General features: G+C 44.7%; 1 protein-coding gene across 1 annotated transcript in view; it reads right to left on the reverse strand.

The window, feature by feature from the left end:
• znf366 (zinc finger protein 366) overlaps positions 1 to 24,334 on the reverse strand; it is a 69,224-nt gene that overhangs the window by 36,388 nt on the left and 8,502 nt on the right. The window contains exon 2 of the mRNA XM_041186747.1: positions 652 to 1,951. Within this exon, the coding sequence (XP_041042681.1) occupies positions 652 to 1,929 (1,278 nt within the window). The 5' untranslated portion in view covers positions 1,930 to 1,951. The remainder of the gene's footprint in view (positions 1 to 651; positions 1,952 to 24,334) is intronic.

A 24,334-nucleotide genomic window follows, 5' to 3' on the forward strand; every position in this document is an offset into this window, starting at 1 on the left:
CTTAATACCTTTGATTGAGGGGGCCCACACCTAGCAGTTTGCAAGCAACCCTAACAGGGTTTGCTTGTTGAGCTCCTCCTGTGGCAAACCTCCCAACGGTGACAGGATGCGGGATAAGGTCTTTAAGTGCTCATTAACTGCCCACTTAAGGGTCTCAATTGGCAGTGGGCAGGAAGAAATTCCACGGTCTTTGCCACCATGGATTTAATTAGGGTGGAGGTGGCTCCCCATCTGCCAGTCTCCCAGCCAATTAAATACCCCTCCAACTGCCAAACTCATCATGGGTGAGAGCATTAAATGCTGTCCTCTGTCTCCGTTCTTTATCCCTTCTCTTCTTAGCCCAAAATCCATTAACTTCAATGGAAAACAAAATCAGGCAGGGTGTGAAAGGGGCAATATGCATTATTGCTCAAGACCAATTTCCCATTCCCCCTCATAGCTTAAACATGCTTCCCCACATTTTTGCCTATTTAAAAAAATGATTCTATTCAATTGTAAATATGAACAAGATTATTTAAAAAACTTTTCCTTAAGACAGAGTTCCTTGCAAAAGACAACCTGCTGAAGATTTCTATCTTATTAACTTTTCTGTCATAAACTTTGAGAGGTGTTCATGAATTTTCCCTTTTTTATTTCACACAAAATTCCTACCTTGTGAGTCAGGGAGTGCTGTTTGAGATGGTGGGGTTGAATGAATTCCATCCCACATTCAGTGCAGATATATGGACGGATATCTTTGTGTTTCATCATGTGATTTTGCAACTGACTTGGATATTGGAAAGTCTTGTCACATTCATCACAGCGATACAGTGTAGGACCTCGGTGAGCTGTCAGATGTCTCTTTAACTGGGCTAGGGTAGGAAAGTCAAGTCCACACTCAACGCAAATGTTGTCTCGGCCATTTTCATGCTTCGTTTCATGGGCTTTGAGCTCACTTGGATAAGCAAAACCCCTACCACAAATTCCACAATTATATGGCTTCACGTCACTATGTTGCATCATATGCCGCTTGAGGTGGCTGGTTTGGGTGAATGCTTTGTGGCAAACATGACATTTGTGAGGTCTGGTACCCTGATGTGTGAGCATATGAGTGTGCAGATGGCTCAGTTGCTTGAAGAGTTTCCCACATTGAGAACAAGCATGGGGTTTGATACCACTGTGTCCCAAAATATGTGTCACCAGGTTGTACTTGGAAGTGTATGACTTCTCACACATTCGGCACTGCCAGCGCTTTTGATTGCCACCTACATCAACATAGTAACTGTCATCAATTTGAATGTTAACATCGACTCGCTCAACCATGTTCTTCTTATCTTCTCGAATGGGGATACTGCCATTAAGGTTTCCTAGAGGACCATTGTGATGAAAAGGATATCTAAAATGCAGATTTGATGGTGCCATAACAAAAGGGAACATAAAGTCTGGAGGGACATTGGCAAAATATGATTGAGAAGGATGCATCATCAGAGGACTGGTAGGCCACATTAAATTCTGTTTAATAGACTCAGGTTTCAAGCCTGTGGTACCTTGGTGATCAAAGGTTCTGAATAACTGAAACCCTACATTACTTAAGTCTATCATTTGAGCCATGGGTTTTGGTGATGGTAATTCAACTTTGATGTCTTCAGGTTCGTCCATATCTTTTGACAAGCCTTCTGACTGAACAGTATGAATTACTTTAGTGGGAGTGCTTTTCCTCTTACGAGATCCTCCTTCAGAGTTTGCAGTGAATCTTTCTATTGTTGCTGTAGATATATCATTTGTAGAATATGTAATTGCTGATTCATAATCTCCAAAGCCTGTAAATTTGTTTGGTTTAATGGTCAGTGGGAGAGGCTGCATTCTGAAGTGTGGAGAAGTCTGTATTTCTTTCAAATCTCTGGAAATATGAATGTCGTCACTATACGGATCAGTGGCCTTGTTCTCCATTGATGTTGACTCAGCTTCTTTCCTTAAATTAGAGAAAACAACATAAAAAATAAAATTTGATGGTGAAATGGGTCTTCAGCTAGAGCACAAATGAGGCGATTGTAAAACAACAGCCTGTTTTCCACCCCGATGGCTTTCCTTTTCCATAGGATTTCTTATCCTGAGTGGGTGATCTTCCTCTTCCAAAAACATCACACATCTGGGCATTCCCAATGGGAAACCCATTAACGGAGCTGGAAGAAGAAAACAGCAGCAGAGCTATTACTAGAAAGACTTGTGAAAGCCCAAGTAACAGCAGTAAAACAAAAAGAAAATTGAGGAAGAGCTGTTATTTTAATTTTCCTATTAAGCCCTTTTGTGTGGGTCTCTCCCTTTAGCTTATCCCAATCATGGACACTCATGATATGTAGGTGTGTGTACACCTGACACCATAAGAATGCAAAAGCTGGAAAAAGACACCAATGGCATTATGACATCACTTCCATGTCTCTTAAGTATTATTATAAAGTCCATTTCTGTAGAGGAAATGTGCATCATGTGTAAATGTGACGAAGACCAGGCAGTGTTGTTCTCCGTCTTTTAACATCATGATGCTCCTTGCATTGGTGCACACTAGGAATGACAAACAAAAATCTTGGGTAGACCAAGTCCGATTGTACAAAACTTATAAATGGTGCTTTGAAGATCAGAAACAGCTGAAGAAGTGTTACCTTGTTTACCAGATCAGTGTAACCAGCAACAAGGAATAAATTGTAACCCTAACTTTAGAAAACAACAAATGAAATTCAGCTCAGGAAACTCAGAATGAAATAACCTGACTATTTATGGCCTCATGGTGCATCAAAGAACTGATTTTTATCCATTCCACACCTTAGTGTTGAGTCAATGCACAAAATATTTGCTGTTACCCACTGGTTAAGCTACCCTTGCTTTCAAAATTAGACTTGAACCATCTGAGTTTCAAGGTGGCACAATTCCAAATTTAATGTTTGAATAAATATGAGTAGTTAATAATGTTACATACTGCATGTACAATCAAGTCAATTTTATCAAAATATTTAATATTTTGTGATGTTCTTTCCATAATGCACAGAGCTCGAATGCATAATAACATCATTAAAGGTTTAAAAGTAGAGATTTGAGCTTCTGGAGGCAACATTCAAATGTGATCTAAGGCTTTGTACTTTGAAGTTAGTAATTTAAATAAATTGCTCCCGGAAAATACCCAAGGGAAAATCTGAAGCTATGTAAATGTAACATATAATACCACATTTTATTTAAAGATTGATTGTTCTTGTTTAACATGTGTGAATATATGAAAACCTAATTTCACAGTAGGAACTCATATACGGGGAGTCGGCTAATGAGAGGAAGTGTGTAAGTGATTGAAGATGACATCCCAACATGAACAAATTATCCTCTCTAACAACTTTTCATCTGCGAGTCCAATATAAAAAGCTTTGGTGTGAAAGGAAATAAAATAAAGTGGATGGTAAACAATGTAATTATTTGCAATGTGGAAGTTCTTGCCTTAATTGATTACTTTTTACTTCTTCCCTTACCAATAACAGTCAGACATAGTTTTCCTGGCTTCTTGAACAAATCACAAGCTGAGTTCACCATTGAAAACAGCATGGCTATTTTGTCTAACACAATTGTGGATAAATTCAACTCATTTTCTCTGCTGCATTCTGTGCCTGGTTGAAAAACACTCCCCTATATTTCCATCTATAGGTATCCTAGATGTCTGGGAATAAAATTGCAACACTCCATTGTCCAAGGTTTTTCCAGGAAGATCTTTTAAGAGTAGAATTCAATTTTGACAGACATGCAAAATGGATGGTAAGCAGATCTGTTGCCCATTATACACACTATCTAATTTTTCACCATTCTGAGCCCTCACTGAAGTTGGATGTCATGCAACACAAAAGAGCAGCTTATCAATATTATATTATTATTTTTTTTAAATTCTTTTATGGGATGTGGGCATCACTGACAAGGCCAACATTTGTTTCCCACATTTGTAATCCTTGAACTGAATGGCTTGCCAGGCCGTTTCAGAAGGAAGTTAAGTCAAACATATTGTTGTGGGTCTGAAGTCACATGTAGACCAAACGGGTAAGGACAGCAGATTCCCCTCCTCAAAAGACATTAGTGGATCAAGTAAGTTTGTACAACAATCAATGATAGTTTCATGGTCACTTTTATGGAGACCAATTTCAATTCCAGATTTATTAATTGAATTTAATTTCCATCAGCTGCCATGGTGGGATTTGTACCAATCCCCTCCCCTCATCCCCTCCCCTCCCCCCATTCCCTCCCCCTCCCCTTCCCTCCCTCAAGGAAAGTCACCTGGGCTTCTGGACTACTAGTTCAGTGACATTACCACTACACTACCGTCTTGCCCAATATTATTTGAGGAAAATGAAATACACTCTGAAATACACTCTAAATATTTTTATTTTATAGATTATAGTTAGAAACTATAAATTCATAGAATGAAGATACTCTGAGCTGTACACATAATTGCCACATTGCCACAAATCAGATCTGACAGACAATGATGTGTTCCTAACTGAAATGATAAGGTGCCACGTGGATCAGATTCGGCAGTGTTTGTCTCCAAATGAATAGCAACTTGTCTGATACATTTAAAGGGAGAGGTGGCATGTATTAGGTTATATTACATAAAGTGATAGAAGTAGAATCTACATAATTGCATCGTGTATACCAGGTATTGTAGCAATGTTAGTGATTGCTGCTGAAAATGGTAGCAGTTTGTCCATCCCATACAAATGAACATTAAATCATTACCACTGATAACAGCAGGACCATTTAAATCTCGAAAGCTTCTATTAAGAACAGATGAAATGTGTATTAAAGTTTTTTTCTTTCAACTTCATTCACTTCTTTTCTTCCTTTAGAAATTATGCTTCTACACAAAAAGGCTATTAAGTAGGGACTTGATTGTATAATTACAAATGTGTCAATTGGGATCCCAGCTGGAACCATTCTGGTACCAATATTGGGTGCTTGGCCTAAATAGCCAAGTGGTTATGGTACTGGGTTTGTAACCCTAAGATCAAAAGTTCAAATCTCACAATGGCAAACTATGAAACAATGTAACTTCATCTGAAACAGATGGAAACAGGTTTACTCAAAAGAGTATCAAGAGTTCAAATCTCACAATGGCAAACTATGAAACAATGTAACTTCATCTGAAACAGATGGAAATGGGTTTGTACTCAAAAGAGTTACAAATATTGGGTGCGAAACTTGGTGGGATAAAGTTTCTGCTTTGGGCACAAAACTAGCTTGAAATGGCACTTAGGTTGGAATTTAAGTTCTGTTTTATCTAATTTTCATAATCACAAAAGTATAATCCTTAATGAACTGGTGCAGCCAGGCAGCAAAATAGAAAGTATTATTAATTCAGCTGAGAATGGGTTTATTATCAAATTAAACATTTGAAACAAGTGCCCAGTCCTCCAGCTGTGAATTACCTGGGGCAGAGTTTTGCCATTTGAGTCAGGGTCCCAAAGTCTGGAGTTAAACAAGGGGTGGCAGATTGCCCCAGGTTTGCACTAAGTGCGGTAACAGGCTTGTAAAACCTTTGGCTACAATGGCGGCTTTTCACACCATATTGTCCCAAACCCGTCGTATTAATTATGCGTTCACAAGAAACACACCGTTCCCATGGCGGGCGGGCTCTCATTCACCTGCCATGCCATCACCTCGCCGCTTCATTACACCGGAATCCACATGTGAAGTGCAGCCGTGCGCACACCTCTCAGCTTTTCCAGCCCTGGACTGCCGCACAGAAGACAGGATGGCCCTGAAAGGGTAAAAGATTGCAGCCTCCTCGCTTCAGTGACAGGTCCCTTGAGCGCCTTTTGAACACCATAGAGGCCCGCCATGATGTCCTGGCCGTAGGATGGGCAGCGGCATCACCAATCCAGCATAGGGAGTGGTGACAGCGGTGGTCAACGCCAATGCCCTTCAAAAGAGGACAACTACCCAGTGCCACTGCAGGGTGAATGGCCTCATTTATTTTGCCAGGTTGAGTCACTCTTCTCATCGCTCTCAACTCACACACTCACAAACCCATCACACATCCACAGGGATCTCCCACCTTAAGGGGCAACACCATTAACTCTCTCACACAGCCTCACATCTCCATCAGACTCATATCCTCGTGAGCTCGAGGCCTCATCCTGTCCATGGCTTCACTCACCACACAAACATTCCACACAATCCCATGTGTCCTGCTCACACTCTCTCCATCTGTTTTCAGGAGAAACTGGCTCACACCAGCAGGAAGAGGTCCCAGACTGGGGGTCGAGTGGCCCACATTAGGCCCCTCACCCACTTTGAGGGGTGTGCCAACATGCTGACGGGCGAGGCCATGGATTGTGCCTGCGGTCATGGTGAGGCCAGCAACAAACACCCTTGTAAGGATCCTGCACCACATCATCCCTTTCTTAACGCAAATGTGAATGCTCTCTCTCCTGCTTTTGACTGTGCTGCCATGCACTACTTATCTCTACTTTGATTCACAGGGAACTCTGCCAAGCAACTGACACCCTCATCCAGCCAGTCCCTCAGCTCCATCCAGGTCTTCACCTCCAGCCAAGAGGACACCTCCTCCATTGAAGAGGTGGAAATAAGCAGCCTGGAAGACCTGTCACAGCGCTTACGCACACCCTGCACCAGTGCAGAGACACACATCCTTCCCATGGAGATAGGATCTCGGTGGGAGATAGATCTAGAGCAAGCTTGGGTTCATAATCTGGTGATCACTGCATGGACACGTGCAATAGGAGGAAGCAGGGTTGGCTGAGTTCCCCGGCACTCAGAGTACTGCTGGGAAAGAGGCATCTGCGAGACCTGAGTCAGAAGATGAGCCTCTGGATTTGGGTTTCCAACTCATTGTGGAGAGTCAGCAGAAGGCGGGAGGAAATTACACAGAGCTGTTAAAGCCCTCAACAGAGTGGCATGTGAGTCAGAGGAATGTGTCCACCTGCTCTCTGATGAATTGGTGCCCACATGTGGATGTATGGAGATCTCCATGGGAAGGATGGTGGACACCATGGAGACACTGGTCCAGCAGAACGCGGAGATGTGTGCAGACCTGCACTCCGTCACAGGAGCCATGGGTGAGTTCCTGCAGTGGCAACATGAGAGGGAAGTGGGGCACCTCAACATCCCTTTATGTGCTCCTTCCCGTCAAGGGGTCGGACTAAGGCCCTCAGGCACCTGAAGGGAGGAGGAGTGGCAACTGGACACCCCTGGGTTATCCACACAGGATTCCCAGAGGTTGTCCTCTCCCTCTGAGTCCCTTCTGCCTATGAGCCTCTCAACTTCATCCTCTGTTATCACAGAGGGAGCAGCTGGCCAACGAGTGATTCTGGAGGGAAAAGTATGTGTGTGTGGCAGGACCTTTCGGAGTTTTGTGTAAGCACTCTCCCACACACGTGGATCCTTCATGTATCATTTTCACATCAATGTCCCCAGCATTTTCATGCTGCCTGCTGGGGTTCACTTTCAGTTGTCCATCAGAGCCAACCTGCATCTCCGCCCACCCAATGATCACACTCCCATGCAGCACCTGATCTCGCCTACCATGACTGTCATTTCACTTTCCATTTTGACAGCCTGGTCCTGTTTCACATTTTCATAAGCTCCCCCATCTTTTCCCCTCCCCCAGTCACCCATTCCCTTTCTCCCATCCCTGCTGACCCCCGCAGCACCACCTTCCACCTCCCCTCCGTGACTTACCAGCCACAGCCCCCATCCTTCGGAGATGTCCAGCTGAAGGTGCACATTCCTTTCCTTACCGAAAACCCCACTCCCATCCACATTCACCTCCCCAACCTTTTCCTTCCCACCCCCCAGAGTCTGTGTCTGCCTCCAAGTCCCCACCAAACACCCTCACCGCTCCTTCTATTACTACCGTTGAACCCTCACCCTCCCATCCTACCACCTTACTCTGCCCTCGGTCATTCTCACCATTCCCTCGTTTCATGCCCTCCCTCAGTTCACTCCCCAGGAGGCAGTCATGGACTCGTCAGAGCTCTCCCTTGCGTATTCACCTGGACATACCCCCTCCTGACTCCTTCCACCCTCTGGACCCCTTCCTCACCTCTCTCACTCCCCCATCTGGACTCCACCCCCACTTAGTTCGTCCCTCTTCCTGACTCCTTCCTCCACCCTTACTTCCTCCTCCAGCCTTACTTCTTCCCCTCTCCACACTCCTTACTCCCCCAGCGGACTCACTCCCCTCTCTGCACTCCTCCCCACCCCCTCCAAACTCCTTCCCTTACACTATCCACCCCCCCTTACACCTATCTCCCCAGTTGCTGTCTTCTCCCCTGTTACTGCCTCCTCCCCCCATGGCCCCTCCTCTCTCAACATCTTAATTACCCCCCTCCCAACCTCACCCCATCCTGACACCTCTTCCCCCCCACTAGTCGATCCTAGACCTTCCTCTCCCACCTTCTGGTACATCTTCCTCTCCCAAATGCAACTGGACCTTCCTCTTTCCAACTTCCGTGGGCTGCTTCATAGCAGAGACATGTTCATGAGAATCCACCTCACTCAGCACGCCATGGGTGTTCCTCCATTGTGCTGCTGCTGTCGGGCTCCAGCATCTTCTGCTCCTCGGATGTCTGCAATGTGAGCAAGGCCCTGGCAGTAAGTTCTGACTTCTGCACGTCACACTTGTCAAGACGTGTTCTGCACCGACGTGCAATCATGCCCGCGTGGACGGACGATTCAACGGTGGGGGGATGATTCCATTGGGCTGGCCTTATAATGATATGCTGATGTATTACAAGGAGGTTCCTGATGTCCGATGGTGGGGAACGCGGCCCGCCATCGATGGGCTGAGCGGGTGATCGCAAATTGGTTTCATGACATTGCGAAACTGATTTTTGGCCTTCTTGCCATATTGCCCACTCACACTGCCAAGCACGACTGATGCCAGCGGGCAAGGACAATTCCACCAGGAGTAGTGGGGGGGGGAGGGGTCACTTCCCCGCATCATGTGGGAAACAGTTACCTGGCAGTGATTTTCCCTGAACAGGCCAATTAATGTTCAGAAGGAAGGATCACCATCCAAACGATCTTTCAAAGCTGGAAGGCCAATAGGAAGATCTTCAGCACTCAAAAAACAACTTTTAGTTCAAGGAAGAGAGAGAGAGAGAGATCACACCTCCTTGGTGAGACACCTTCTCGCCAATTGTTTAAACCTTTCAACTTAAAAATACAGGCAGCATTCAGGCCCCCATTGTGGAGGGGAAGCCCTGCCACCACAGGAAAAAATGGCCCAGGGATGGGATGGTGCTGGCAAACCAACCCACATGGCCAGAGGCATGAATTTTCATGCCCGCCCACCTGACTATTTTGGTGGTCATTGGTGGTCATCTTCCAAGATTCTATAGATTCTGGAAGTTCCTACAGATTGGAGGGTAGCTAATGTAACCCCACGATTTAAAAAGGGAGGTAGAGAGAAAACAGGGAACTATAGACCAGTCAGCCTGACGTCGGTAGTGGGGAAAATTCTAGAGTCCATTATAAAAGATTTAATAGCTGAGCACTTGGAAAACAGTGGCAGAATCGGACGAGTCAGCATGGATTTATGAAAGGGAAATCATGCTTGACGAATCTCCTGGAATTTTTCAAGGATGTAACTAGTAGAGATGATGAGGGGGAGCCAGTGGATGTGGCTTACTTGGACTTTTGACAAAGTTCCACATAAGAGATTGGCATGTAAGATTAAAGCGCATGGGATTGGAGGTAGTGTATTGAGATGGATAGAAAACTGGTTGGCAGACAGGGAACAAAGAGTAGGAATAAATGGGTCTTTTTCCGAATGGCAGGCAGTGACTAGTGGGGTACCGCAGGGATCGGTGCTGAGATCCGTTATTCACAATATATATTAATGATTTAGATGAGGGAGCTAAATGTAATATCTCCAAATTTGCAGATGATACAAAGCTGGGTGGGAGGTTGAGCTGTGAGGAGGATGCAGAGATGCTTCAGCATGATTTGGGCAAGCTGAGTGAGTGGGCAAATGTATGGCAGATGTAGTATAATGTGGATAAACGTGAGGTTATTCACCTTGGTAGCAAAAACAGTAAGGCAGGTTATTATCTGAATGGCTACAAATTAAGAGAGGGGAAAGTGCAACAAGACCTGAAGGTAAGCATGCAGGTGCAGCAGGCGGTAAAGAAGGCAAATGGTTTGTTGGCCTTCATAGCGAGAGGATTCGAGTCCAGGAACAGGGATGTCTTGCTGCAATTGTACAGGACCTTGGTGAGACCACTGGAATACTGTGTGCAGTTTTGGTCTCCTTATCTGAGGAAGGATGTACTTGCTATACAGGGAGTGCAGCAAACGTTTACCAGACTGATTCCTGAGATGGAGGACTGACATATGAGGAGAGATTGAGTCAGTTAGGATTATGTTCGCTGGAGTTCAGAAGAATGAGGTGGGATATCATAGAAACCTATAAAATTCTAACAGGACTAGACAGGGTAGATGCAGGAAGGATGTTCCCTATGGTGGGGGAGTCCAGAACCAGGGGACACAGTCTGAGGATATGGGGTAGACCATTTAGGACTGAGATGAGGAAACATTTCTTCACCCAGAGAGTGGTGAGCCTGTAGAATTCGTTACCACAGAAAGTAGTTGAGGCCAAAACATTGTATGTTTTCAAGAAGGAGTTAGAGATAGCTCTTGAGGTGAAAGGGATCAAAGGATATGGGGAGAAAGCGGGAGCAGGCTATTGAGTTGGATGATCAGCCATGATCATAATGAATGGCGGAGCAGGCTCGAAGGGCCGAGTGGCCTACTCCTGCTCCTATTTTCTATATTCTATGTACACATTTTCCCCCATCAGGGGGTCTAAAAATCCTGCCTCACTTAAAATCACTTATAATGACTGAAAAAAATTTACTGAGCCATTTAAAAGTTTAATTGGTGTACGTTAGTCAGTGTCTTAGGCCCGGATTTTCTGGCCCGTGCGCAGCGGCTCTCTTTGTCGTGGATGCCACACCATGTGAAGCAGCCAAAAGTCCACTGACTCCAGCAGGACCAAAAGATCCTGCCAGCGGGAAGGGCCAGAAAATCCCACTCTTAGTAAATTAACTATTTTTGCGATATGGAAAATCTTTTAAAATATGCTGATTAGTGCTTCTGCACCTAAGGATATGAATGCAATATGAAAATAGTGCAATCCTAACCTGTACAATCGGGTGGAACCTCATAATTTTGATCTGGGGACTGGCCAGATTTTGGGCATGGCTTGCTTTGGGTGCATAAAGATCATGGAAAACACGGGTGGAAGTGGTTTTGGGCATATCTCACTTAGGTTTGAAATCCCCAATCTTTTACACTGGCTAGTCCAATTTTTCCAGGATAGCTTGACATTACACTTGCATAAACAAGCAGAAACTCAACCTAGGATACAGTGTCATGTCTTTTATGAATAATTCTGGTGTCTACCTCTTGTTCCTGGAATGTGCTTCCTTAATAAGTGCCAGAAAATCAAATCCTCTTTCTAAAACATGCCTACAGATATTCTGGGGAGATATCCATATGAAAAGAAATAGATAAACACAGCTGTTGATTTCATCAGACTGAGAGAATTTTGGCAGTGAAAATGAAAGGACAAACTTGCATTTATATAGCACTTTATGTGACCTCAAGAAGTCCAAAAATGCTTTCCAGTTAATAACGTACTTTTGAAGTGTAGTCACTGTTGGATTTGTAGTATTAGGGGATCTGGCATATCAAGGGTTAATGTGGGATTGGGAAACAGTACCACCCACAGTGTGATGTAAAGAGACACATGACTGGAGACTAGAGTCAGTTGTGGACTGGGCAGAGACCTGTGTAAAAGCAAGCATGGAGTTAGCTCGTAACTTGGGCTATCCCCTGTGTAGATGTACACAAGTTATGTGTTATCAATAAACACTTAATGTTCAACTATACTAGACTCAGAACCTCTTTGTGAGACCTACTGAACCTACAAGATACAACAGTAATGTTGCAGACAATTTATGCACAGTGAAATCCCTCCAGCAGCAATGAAATACATGAACTCTCTTCGTCAAAAGGCGGTGGAAGCAGAATCATTAAATATTTTTGAGGTAGAGGGAGATAGTTTTTTGGTAAGCAAGGGGTAAATGGTTATCGGGGTAGGTGGGAATGTGAAGTTGAGGTTACAATCAGATCAGCCATGATCTTATTGAATGGTGGAGCAGGCTTGAGGGGCTGAGTGGCCCACTCCTGCTCCTAGTTCGTATGTATGTTCATATGTTATTGGGCAACAAGTTGCGTTCAGAGTTGCTCTGAGATCACTGTGGTTGGATTTGACTGTAGCACTTTGTGGGCTGTGGGTTTCACAAATCACAAGTGATTGTCATTCTAAGAGTCTTACGAAGGAAGTGGAAGAATAACAGATTTTTTATTTGGGTGTTTGAGATGTATAAGGGTGATCTGCTCAAGGGCAGCTCCTCTCCATGTCTCAGGTCCTGTGCTTTCATTTTCTGTTGCTTTTAAGAGCCACCTATCTTCAACTTCAATGATCAACATGCCTAAAGAAAACACAAGTCCTTTTCTCAAAATATCCTCTGTCTTTAAGCAGCTATTGTCTCCTTGGGATTCCAGCTCTTCTGCCATCTCCACCTAAAAGTTGCTGGTTCTGCTGTTGGCCATGACTTGTAACACTGAGCATGGAACCCTTAGCTGGCCTGGGGAACTCTCAAAAGGGCAGGGAAAACCACTCACTGAGGTCTCAGATGACTCTGCTACTCTGGTTTTCGAAGACTGCATTGCAGATACAGCTTACATAATATTTATCTAGTATCACCTCTTCTAAAGTTCTTTAAGTGATAATAAACTGACTGTGAAAGTTTCTATATTTTGAGAGACATAAGATATAGTGAACTTGAGAAATGAGGGTCTCTTCACTACAGCTGAGAAGGCAAAGCATTGGCCTGATACATATATCAGACTTCATAAACTTTCTGTGTCTAGAAATGTATGAGGCAGACAAAGCCCATTCTTATGTCTGTTTTTCATAGCTTGTTGGAAGGATTTTCAGGTTGATAATCAGCCTATTTGACCATGTTATGAATACACCTCCCTTGGCCATCAAGTCCTGGGCCAGAATTTTACGCTGGTTGTGCAGGTGTGCACCTGACCCAACAGCGTGTGGAGTCACATGAGGAGACGTCGGGTGCATGTCGGGTGCACGATATCTTGCTCGGCGGGCGCGCTTCCAACTGCTGTGCGTGCCCACTGACAATTAAGCCCATTATGGAAGCAATTGAAATTGATTTTGTGTGGCTCGTTCACTTTTACGGTTAGAGGACAGACCAATCAGCCAGGCAGCCTTTATATTTTCGCTGAAACCTTGATCCAGGGGGGGAAGAAATGTCCTGGGTGAAATATAATAAAAAGAGATATCTGGGGACTGATGTTTTTTTTAGCTCTGCTGTCAGGTGCTGAATAGATACCGTTTGGTTCACTTTTTTCTTGCCATTTAATCTGTCCACGTCTGCAGCCCCCGAGGCAGCTGCACAGCAGCGTCTGCCTTCAGGGAACTCGCTATAAGTGCCCACTGCACCCAGACTTTTGTTGGTGCCTGCCCTCTTCCCGCTGCCCCCTTCCCTCACTTGGCAGCACTGAGGCTTTCTCAGCGCGTGTTTCACTCTGGCTGGCCATTAATTGGCCAACCAGTGTGAAATTGCATTCGGAGGCCGAATGCATTTCGCATCCACTTCTGGGCCCACCGATCGTGCACGCCCGACAAACATAAGACTCAGGCCCTGGAGTGGGACTCAAAATCAGAGCTTCTGTCTCAGAGGCAGGGGTGCTACCCATTGTGACACAAGGCCTCCCTGTTACAAATATTCAAGATTATAAAAGAATATGATAAGGTAAAAGTTAATAGATTATCTCCAATGTTTTTATGAGCTTGTAAAGAGGGCACAAAGACAAAAACAACTAAAGGGAAAAAAAAATAGAAAAAATGCTTTACAATTTGAGGTATGTGGAGCTATATAGAAACTTAATGAGATATCAGTTATCAAACTATAGGAAGAAAAGCAAGGCTTCAGAGAGCACACAATGCAAATTCACCATGGTGTTGCATTGTATTAGTGAAATGTATGTACCTAGCCACAGTCCTAAAGGACCATAGACCCCTCTCTCCATTGGAGAGAGGCATTTTGGTTATTCAGAGCTTGAGGGACACTACTTTGCAAGCATGGGGCAAGGGCTCCACAAATTACCATAGCCAGTTCAGGATTGAACTTGCACAGTCAAGATCATATGCTAGCCATCTAGCCAGCTGAGCTAACCAGACTCTTATTAGACCAACATAAATATTAGAAAAGACTTGAAAATGTGGACTTTTTAAAATTGAACCCTACAGTGTGGCCTAGGTTACAGACCATGTCCAAAAGATGAAATGATAGTGACGATCCCACTGTGCCTTGTGACCCTAACACAATTTTCGTGGTGCATTCTAACTTATGACACAACATAAATTGTCTGTTTTATTAACGCACATTCCTGAGAGCTGTGATGGAGTTATAGGCTTGAATCTTCTGGTTGGCGTACAGGGGCAGGCCCCACTCGCCAATGCGTAAATTGACATGCGGTGATGTGGGGCGTACGTCACAATGCGTCATTCCGATCTTCAGTTCAGCATGTGCGCACCAGAGTCAGCTGCACGCCCGCCAAACTATCAAAGGCCTGTTAAGGCCATTTAAAAACCAATTGAAATCATTAACAGGGCTGCCTGTCCAACCTTATGGTTAGCGGGCAGGCGAAGAGCCCAGGCGGCCTTCGCATTTCTCATGAAACCTCATCCACGGGCGGGATGAAGTTTTATAAAGGCTTTATAAATTAAATAAAATTTTTTATTGAAATACATAAACATATCCCAGCTCATGTGACACTGTCACATGCGGGGACATGTCTGAGTAATTTTTAAAAACCTTTTTTCCCTTTTTCATAATGAAATTAATCTCCATGGGGCAGCTCCGTGCCTCAGGGAGATTTCTGTGCTCTTTCGCGTGCACGTGGGCCTTAATTTGCCCATGCATGTAAAATGGCGATGCGCAGCCAATCCCGGGTGGCGGTCAGCTGCGCGCCCGCTCCCGCCCAGCCCACACAACAGGGAGAAAATTCTCCCCATAGTGGATGACTGGGAAAACTCCATTGGAATTTTAGGGCCACTAAATCTATATAAAATACTTGTTCAGACAGTTAAGTGTCCAATTCTGAACACCATACTTAAGGAGGGACATGAAGGCTTTGGAGAGGGTATGGAAGAGATTTCCTGGCATGGTCCAGGAAGGCAATGACAGAATGCAGAAGCATGGGCTGTTCTCCTTGGAGCAGAGATGACGAGAGGGGATTTGATACTGATGTTTAAAATTGTAAAGGATTCAAATAGAGTAAATAAAGATAAATCATTTCTAGTGACTCATGGATAAGAGAGCTCAGATTGAAGGTGATTGGTAAACCAGAGACAACATGAGGAACTTTTTTTTGATGCAGTGAGTAGTGAGAATATGAAATAGGCTGTGTGATAGGGTGATGGATATAAATTCATTAGTAACCTTCGAAAGGGAATTGGATGAATACTTGAGGGAGAAAAGAAATGTTGGGATATGGGAAGAGCAGAGGAGTGGGATTAATTGGATTAGTCTTCAAAAGAGCTGGTGCAGACTCGATGAGCCAAATGGCCCTCTGTGCCATCCGATAATGTGATTTTATGAATCAATAATTGAAGGACAGTTAGTTTAACAAATCAGCAATGGAAAAAAATGGAATCTTTAAGTAAATATCTAGTCAAAAAGAAAATAACTAGGAAGCAGTTAACAGAAAAGGATTGTGCTTGAAAAAACTGATTAAGTTATTTGGGGCAGATTAAGTGGAGAGGTGCACATGACCTTTCAGAAAGCTTTTGATAAGGTATCACAGAGAAGACAATTAGAGCAGTGTACGTATAATGGAACTGGGGAGAGGGCATGCAAACTATTATAAACTAATTAGAAGGGAAGAAACAGAAGAGGAGCTAAGAGCCTTTTCTCAGATGGCTGGAAATGGATAGTGGTTTTCCACAGAGCCCCTTTCTGGGACCACATCTGTTCATTGTGAACAGCAATGATTTGGATATAGGGCTAGGTTAGTCGGGGGTGATGTTCAAATTTTGTATAATAAAACAGTAGACAAAAGAAATAACTTTGTTCTCAGCCAGGCTCCCCAAAGCTAAAATCATCTGTCTTGTCAAGCCTACCTCTCCTGTTAACAAATTGCACAATGTCATTGACAACAAAATGGTCACCTTCTGACTTTGTGCTGCTGTTGACAGGTCTCACCTCTGGTAGCATATACCGGAAATTCAGGCTAGTGCAATACATGCTTTTCTGATCATTCATTTAAAGGATTAGAAATAATCCAAACTTAAACTATGTGCTACCACCAGGCAAGTGTGCATAATGACAACATATGTCAAAACATTATCTAGATCTAAAGTTATGGGGCAATCTGTTCCTCACATCTGAAGGAGAATGTACGACAGTAAGTAGACTGAAGGAACAGGGCAGAGCAAAAAGGGAAATACTTTGGGAAAGGGGTTTTCCATTCTTGGAGCTGCATTGCAAAAAATGAGAGAAATGCTGAGCACTGGGGAGTATAATCCTGCCACTGAAAAGGAAGTAGAGATTCCTTGCAAAGAAGCAACCATCTACAAAGTGGTGATAGGGATGCTGAAGGCTTGCCCAGACATATGCTTCTACCACCCACCCCCACACACAATATTCCACCAATGTGCCTTCGTTCAAGGCTCTCTCAAGCCAATTGTCATCCTTGATGGTGAATTTAAGCAAAGTTAACAAATGAATTTGTACTCAACCTTTATTGACCTGGGAATTGCCAAAATCATCATGCCCTCTAGCTAAGCCTGCAGCAACAATGTGTTTCTCTCTTTCACCTGTATTTAACTCCCTCCTCTTATTGCTTTAATGTCTCTCTCCTCTTCCACTTCTGTTTTGCGCTTGCTCGCTTTCTTCATTTGCTGCCTTTTCTCTTTCCCTTTATTTCTGTTTCTCTCCCTCTCTCTCCACCAGTTCTGTTTCTCACCCTCTATCTGACTTTTATCTTTCATCTCCCTCACTGCTGCCTTTCTCTTCTTCCTTACTCTCATTTCATTCTCTCTTCCTTCAATTCCATGTTGCTGTCTCTTCCTCCATGGCCTGAATTTTGCGCTTGTCGGGTGCACGCAATCGGCGGGCCCAGGAGTGGATAGGGAACGGGCCCCTGACCACGATTTTGCACTGCCCGGCCAATTAACGGCCAGCCAGCATGAAACATGCCCTGAGAAAGTCTCAGCGCCGCCAGTGGAGGCAGGAAGAGGGCAGGTGCCAACGTCACCGCGGGTGACATCACCTCTGCCTCAGGGACCTCCAAATAATGGAAAAAAGCACAAAAATGTCCATGCAGCACAATCAAGGCCCTGAAAACACAACTCACAAAAACGCTGTCCCCAGATATTTCTTTTTATTTTATATCCTAACAGAGATTTCATCTCGCCCTTGGATGATTAAAACGAGAATTCCACCCACCTGTTTTGTCCATGCAATGAGTTAAAAATTGCACGGGCAACGTAAAATCATGGTCAATAGGCATTTTAATGACCTTTATTAGCCCTTGAATTGTCGGCTGGCATTGCTCGGACTCCTGCGCGCACCAGCCCACCTCAATATTGCACATGTGCGCGATGACGTCGAGATGCACGCCCGTTGTCTTTGCACAATCTTACATGCGCTCTGGTCAGGCGCATGCCCTATCTCGGAATGCAAGATTCAGGCCCATGTCTGTCTCCTGACCTCTTCATCTCTCTGCTACCTCACTGTTACCTTCCTGTCTTTCCTCCCTTACTTGCATCTTTCTCTCACCTCTCTATCTTCTCTTTGGTTTTAAACCTTTCACTTTTTCCTCCTTTCTCTAAAAGGGTGGGTATTTTGAAAAATACAGCACTTTGAAACAGAGAGGTAGTCTTTTGCCAAATACTCAGCAGGATTTTGAGAAATATTCAGCATGACTTCTTATTAAAGAGCATTAAATTAAAGGTTTGGGGCATAGGATCACAGGAATAGGAGTAGGCCATTAAACCTCGTCTGTTCTGTTACTCATTAAAATCATGGCTGATCTGTGGCCTAACTCCACTGCCTTTGCCCTTATCCTTTAGTATGTTTTCTTCCTCTGTGTGAGTGGCACAGTAATAGTCTGATGGTTTCCTTTAAAAGAAAAGGTTACTTTTGTGTATCTCCATCTGGTCAGTTCAGGGCAAAGTTGACTGAGCTCTGGGATCTACTACAGTTAGCTCTGTATAGTTGGCTGTAAAACACCGGGGTTAAAATGAACACAGCAGCATTTAATGAAATTTAAGTTATGGCTTATGATGTATGCCAAAAACTGCAGAAGGAATTCAGAGCTTGAAGGAATAAACAATACAATGGAGTGGATCTGCAGATAATACTGTCTAATTAGGACAATCTTAGTTCAGTGTCCTAAAGGTGTAAGGGCATGGTGTAACTTTACAATTAGCACTGGTACTCGCAAGCAAGATTGTCACTTTGTATGAAAAATTATGATTCTGATGAAAAGTCCCAGACCTGAAATGTTAACAGTTTCTCTCTCCAAAGATGCTGCCAGACCTGCTGAACATTTCCAGCATTTCTGTTTTTATTTCAGATTTCCAGCATCCACCTCATGTATTATTGTGATTTTGTGTGTTTTGGTACCCCCTATTAATAGAGACATTTTAATGTGAAAATCCCCCACTGTGTCACTGCAGTGCAGGTAAATCTGTGGCCATTCTTCTGGCATGAATTTGGGTATGGGTCAAAATGGATTATTCCTACCAAGAATAGCAAATTTTTAAAATTATATTTTACCAGGATTTAAAAAAAAATAACAATAATGACACCAGATTACAGTTTCTCGATGAATGAAAATGTCACAGTACAGGCCCAACAAGCAATGGTCAATTTTAAATCACTTTCTGCTCTTCAATAACACTTTTTAAAATTCATTCTTGGGATGTGGGCATCATGACAAGGCCTGTGTTTGTTTCCCATCCCTAATTGCCCTTAAACAGGTGGTGGTTAGCTTTCTACAACTGTGTGGCTTGCTAAGCCATTTCAGAGGGCAGTTAAGAGTCATCCACACTGGTGTGAGGCTGCAGGCCAGACTGGTTAAGGATGATAGATTTCTTAAACAAAAACAGAATTACCTGGAAAAACTCAGCAGGTCTGGCAGCATCGGCGGAGAACAAAAGAGTTGATGTTTCGAGTCCTCATGACCCTTCAACGGAACTGAGTGAATATTAGGAGAGGGGTGAAATATAAGCTGGTTTAAGGTGGGGGTGGGGTGGGGGGAGAGAAGTGGGGTGGGGGGAGCTGGTGTGGTTGTAAGGACAAGCAAGCAGTGATAGGAGAAGATAATCAAAAGATGTCACAGATGAAGGAACAAAGAGGTGTTGAAGGTGGTGATATTATCTAAACGAATGTGCTAATTAAGAATGGATGGCAGGGCACTCAAGGTACAGCTCTAGTGGTGGTGGGGTGGAAAGACTAGCAGGGCATACAAGATTTAAAAATAATGGAAATAGGTGGGAAAAGAAAAATCTCTGTAAATTATTGGAAAAAACAAAAGGAAGGGGGAAGAAACGAAAAGGGGGTGAGGATGGACGAGGGAGTTCAACATCTAAAGTTGTTGAATTCAACATTCAGTCCGGAAGGCTGTAAAGTGCCTAGTCGGAAGATGAGGTGCTGTTCCTCCAGTTTGCGTTGGGCTTCACTGGAACAATGCAGCAAGCCAAGGACAGACATGTGGGCAAGAACTCTGAACTTACTGCACTCCATTCTCTCAGGTCCAACTCCAACATTGTCATCAAACCCGCTGACAAGGGTGGTGCTGTTATTGTCTGGCGCACTGACCTCTACCTCGCGGAGGCTGAGCGTCAACTCGCAGACACTTCGTCCTACCTCTCTCTGGACCATGACCCCACCAGTGAACATCAAGCCATTGTTTCCAGGACTGTCACTGACCTCATCTCCTCTGGAGATCTTCCTCCCACAGCTTCCAAATTGATAGTCGCCCAACCTCAGACGGCCCGCTTCTACTGTCTACCCAAAATCCACAAACAGAACTGTCCTGGTAGACCGATCATGTCAGCCTGTTCCTGCCCCACGGAACTCATTTCTCGTTATCTTGACTCCCTTCTCTCTCCCCTTGTCCAGTCCCTTCCCACCTACATCCGTGATTCCTCTGACACCTTACATCACATCAACAATTTCTAGTTCTCTGGCCCCAACCGCTACCTCTTCACCATGGATGTCCAATCCCTCTACACCTCCATCCCCCACCAGGATGGTCTGAGGGCCCTTAGCTACTTCCTCGAACAGAAGCCCGAACAATCCCCATCCACCACTACTGTCTGTCTGGCTGAACTTGTTCTCACACTGAACAATTTCTCCTTTAACTCCTCTCACTTCCTCCAAATAAAAGGTGTGGCTATGGGTACCCGCATGGGCCCCAGCTATGCCTGTCTCTTTATGGGGTATGTGGAACATTCCTTGTTGCAGTCCTACTCTGGCCCCCTCCCACAACTCTTTCTCCGGTACATCAATGAATACTTCAGTGCTGCTTCAAGCTCTCGTCGGGACTTGGAAAAATTTATTAATTTTGCTTCCAATTTCCACCACTCCATCATTTTCACATGGTCCATCTCTGACACTTCCCTTCCCTTCCTTGACCTCTCTGTCTCAATCTCTAGTGATAGACTGTCCACCAATATCCATTACAAGCCTACTGACTCCCACAGCTACCTCGACTACAGCTCCTCACACCCCGCTTCCTGTAAGGACTCCATCCCATTCTCTCAGTTCCTTCGCCTCCGTCGCATCTGTTCTGATGATACTACCTTCAAAAACAGTTCCTCTGACATGTCCTCCTTCTTCCTTAACCGAGGTTTTCCACCCATGGTCGTTGACAGGGCCCTCAACCATGTCCGGCCCATCTCCCGTGCATCCGCCCTCACGCCTTCTCCTCCCTCCCAGAAACATGATAGGGTCCCCCTTGTCCTCACTTATCAACCCACTAGCCTCCGCATTCAAAGGATCATCCTCCGCCATTTCCACCAACTCCAGCGTGATGCCACCACCAAACACATCTTCCCTTCACCCCCCCGGCGGCATTCCGTAGGGGTCATTCCCTCCGGGACACCCTGGTCCACTCCTCCATCACCCCCTACTCCTCAACCCCTACGTATGGCACCTCCCCATACCCATGCAAAAGATGCAACACCTGCCCCTTCACTTCCTCTCTCCTCACCGTCCAAGGGCCCAAACACTCCTTTCAAGTAAAGCAGCATTTCACTTGCATTTCCCCCAACTTAGTCTACTGCATTTGTTACTCCCAATGCGGTATCCTCTACATTGGAGAGACCAAACGTAAACTGGGCGACCGCTTCTGTCCGCAAGAAAGACCCAAACTCCCTGTCACTTGCCATTTTAACACTCCACCCTGCTCTCTTGCCCACATGTCTGTCCTTGGCTTGCTGCATTGTTCCAGTGAAGGTCAACGCAAACTGGAGGAACAGTACCTCATCTTCCGACTAGGCACTTTACAGCCTTCCAGACTGAGTATTGAATTCAACAACTTTAGACCTTGAACTCCCTCCTCCATCCCCACCCCCTTTCCGTGTCTTCTCCCTTCCTTTTGTTTTTTTCCAATAATTTATAGAGATTTTTCTTTTTCCACCTATTTCTATTATTTTTAAATCTTGTATGCCCTGCTAGTCTTTCCACCCCACCACCACTAGAGCTGTACCTTGAGTGCCCTGCCATCTATTCTTAATTAGCACATTCGTTTAGATAATATCACCACCTTCAACACCTCTTTGTTCCTTCATCTGTGACATCTTTTGAATATCTTCTCCTATCACTGCTTGCTTGTCCTTACAACCACACCACCCCCCTACCACTTCTCTCCCCCACCCCCACCACCCCCACCACCACCTTAAACCGGCTTATATTTCACCCCTCTCGTAATATTCACTCAGTTCTGTTGAAGGGTCATGAGGACTTGAAAAGTCAACTCTTTTATTCTCCGCCGATGCTGCCAGACCTGTTGAGTTTTTCCAGGTAATTCTGTTTTTGTTTTGGATTTCCAGCATCCGCGGTTTTTTGTTTGTATCTCTATTATGGTAGATTTCTTCCCCTAAAGGACATTAGTGAACCAGAATGACATAATCACACAGTGCAGAAGAGGCCCTTCGGCCCATCGAGTCTACACCGACAGGTGAGAAACACCTGACCTACCTACCTAATCACATTTACTAGCACTTGACTCATAGCCTTGAATGTTATGATATGCCAAGCGCTCATCCAGGTATTTTTTAAAGGATGTGAGGCAACCCGCCTCCACCACCCTCCCAGGCAGCGCATTCCAGACCGTCACCACCCTCTGGATAAAAAAGATTTTCCTCACATCCCCCCTAAATCTCCTGCCCCTCACCTTGAACTTATGTCCCCTCGTGACCCTTCAACAAAGGGGAACAGCTGCTCCCTATCTACCCTGTCCATGCCCCTCTTGGTTTTGTACACCTCGATCAGGCTGCCCCTCATTCTTCTCTGCTCCAACGAATACAACCCAAGTCTATCCAACCTCTCTTCATAACTTAAATGTTTCATCCCAGGCAACATCCTGGTGAATCTCCTCTGCAATCCCTCCAGTGCAATCACATCCTTCCTATAACATGGCGACCAGAACTGCACACCGTACTCCAGCTGTGGCCTCACCAAGGTTCTATACAACGACAACATGAACTCCCTACTTTTGTAATCTATGCCTCGATTGATAAAGGCAAGTGTCCCAGATGCCTTTTTCACCATCCCACTAACATGCCCCTCCACCTTCAGAGATCAATGGACACACGTGCCAAGGTCCCTTTGTTCCTCAAAACTTCCTAGTTATGCCAATCATTGAATACTTCCTTGTCAAATTACTCCTTCCCAAGTGTATCATCTCACACTTTTCAGGGTTAAATTCCATCTACCACTTATCTGCCCATTTGACTATCCCGTCTATATCTTCCTGTAGCCCAAGACACTCAACCTCACTGTTAACCACCCGGCCAATCTTTGTGTCATCCGCAAACTTATTAATCCTACCCCCCACATAGTCACCTATGTTGTTTATATAAATGACAAATAATAGGGGACCCAGCACAGATCCCTGTGTTCCGCCACTGGACATTGGCTTCCAGTCACTGATGCATCCTTCTGTCATCACCCTCTGTCTCCTACAACTAAGCCAATTTTGAATCCACCTCATTAAATTACCCTGTATCCCATGTGCATTTGCCTTCTTTATAAGTCTCCCATTTGGGAACTTGTCAAAGACTTTCCTGAAATCCATATAAACTACATCAACTGCACTACCCTCATCTACACACCTGGTCACCTCCTCAAAAAATTCAATCATATTTGTTAGGCATGACCACCCTCTGACAAAGCCATGCTAACTATTCCTGATCAAACCTTGCCTCTCCAAGTGGAGATAGATCCTCTCCTTCAGAATTTTCTCCAATAGTTTCCCTACCACTGACGTGAGACTCACTGGCCTGTAGTTCCCTGGCTTATCTCCACAACCCTTCTTAAATAGCAGAACCACATTAGCTATTCTCTGGTCCTCTGGCACCTCCCCTGTGGCCAGAGAGGAATTAGAAATTTGTGTCAGAGCCCCTGCGATCTCCTCCCTTGCCTCCTTCAGCAGTCTGGGACACAAATCATCCAGACCTGGAGAATTGTCCACTTTTAAGCCTGCCAGCACCTCTGATACCTTGTCACTCCTGATATCAATTTGCTCAAGAACCTCGCAGTCTCTCTCCCCGAGTTCGATACCTTCATCCTCATTCTCTTGAGTGAATACGGATGTGAAGTATTCGTTCAACACTCTACCGCTGTCCTCTGGCTCCACCCATAGATTGCCCCCTTGGTCCCTAATGGGCCCTACTCTTTCCCTGGTTATTCTCTTCCCATTGATATACTTATTGAGTATCTTGGGATCTTCCCTACTTTTACCAGCCAGAGCTTTCTCATACCCCTTCTTTGCTCTCATAATTACTTTCTTAAGCTCCACCCTGTACTTTCTGTACTCCGTTAATGCCTCTGCTGATTTGCTCCCTTTGTACCTGCTAAAAGCCTCTCTTTTCCCTCTTATCGTAACCTGAATATCTCTGGTTATCCATGGTTCTCTGGGCTTGTTACTCCTTCCTATCACCCTAGAGGGAACATGTTGAGCCTGTATCCTC

The sequence above is a fragment of the Carcharodon carcharias genome, chromosome 4, assembly GCF_017639515.1.
Source record: "Carcharodon carcharias isolate sCarCar2 chromosome 4, sCarCar2.pri, whole genome shotgun sequence".
NCBI lineage: Eukaryota > Metazoa > Chordata > Chondrichthyes > Lamniformes > Lamnidae > Carcharodon > Carcharodon carcharias.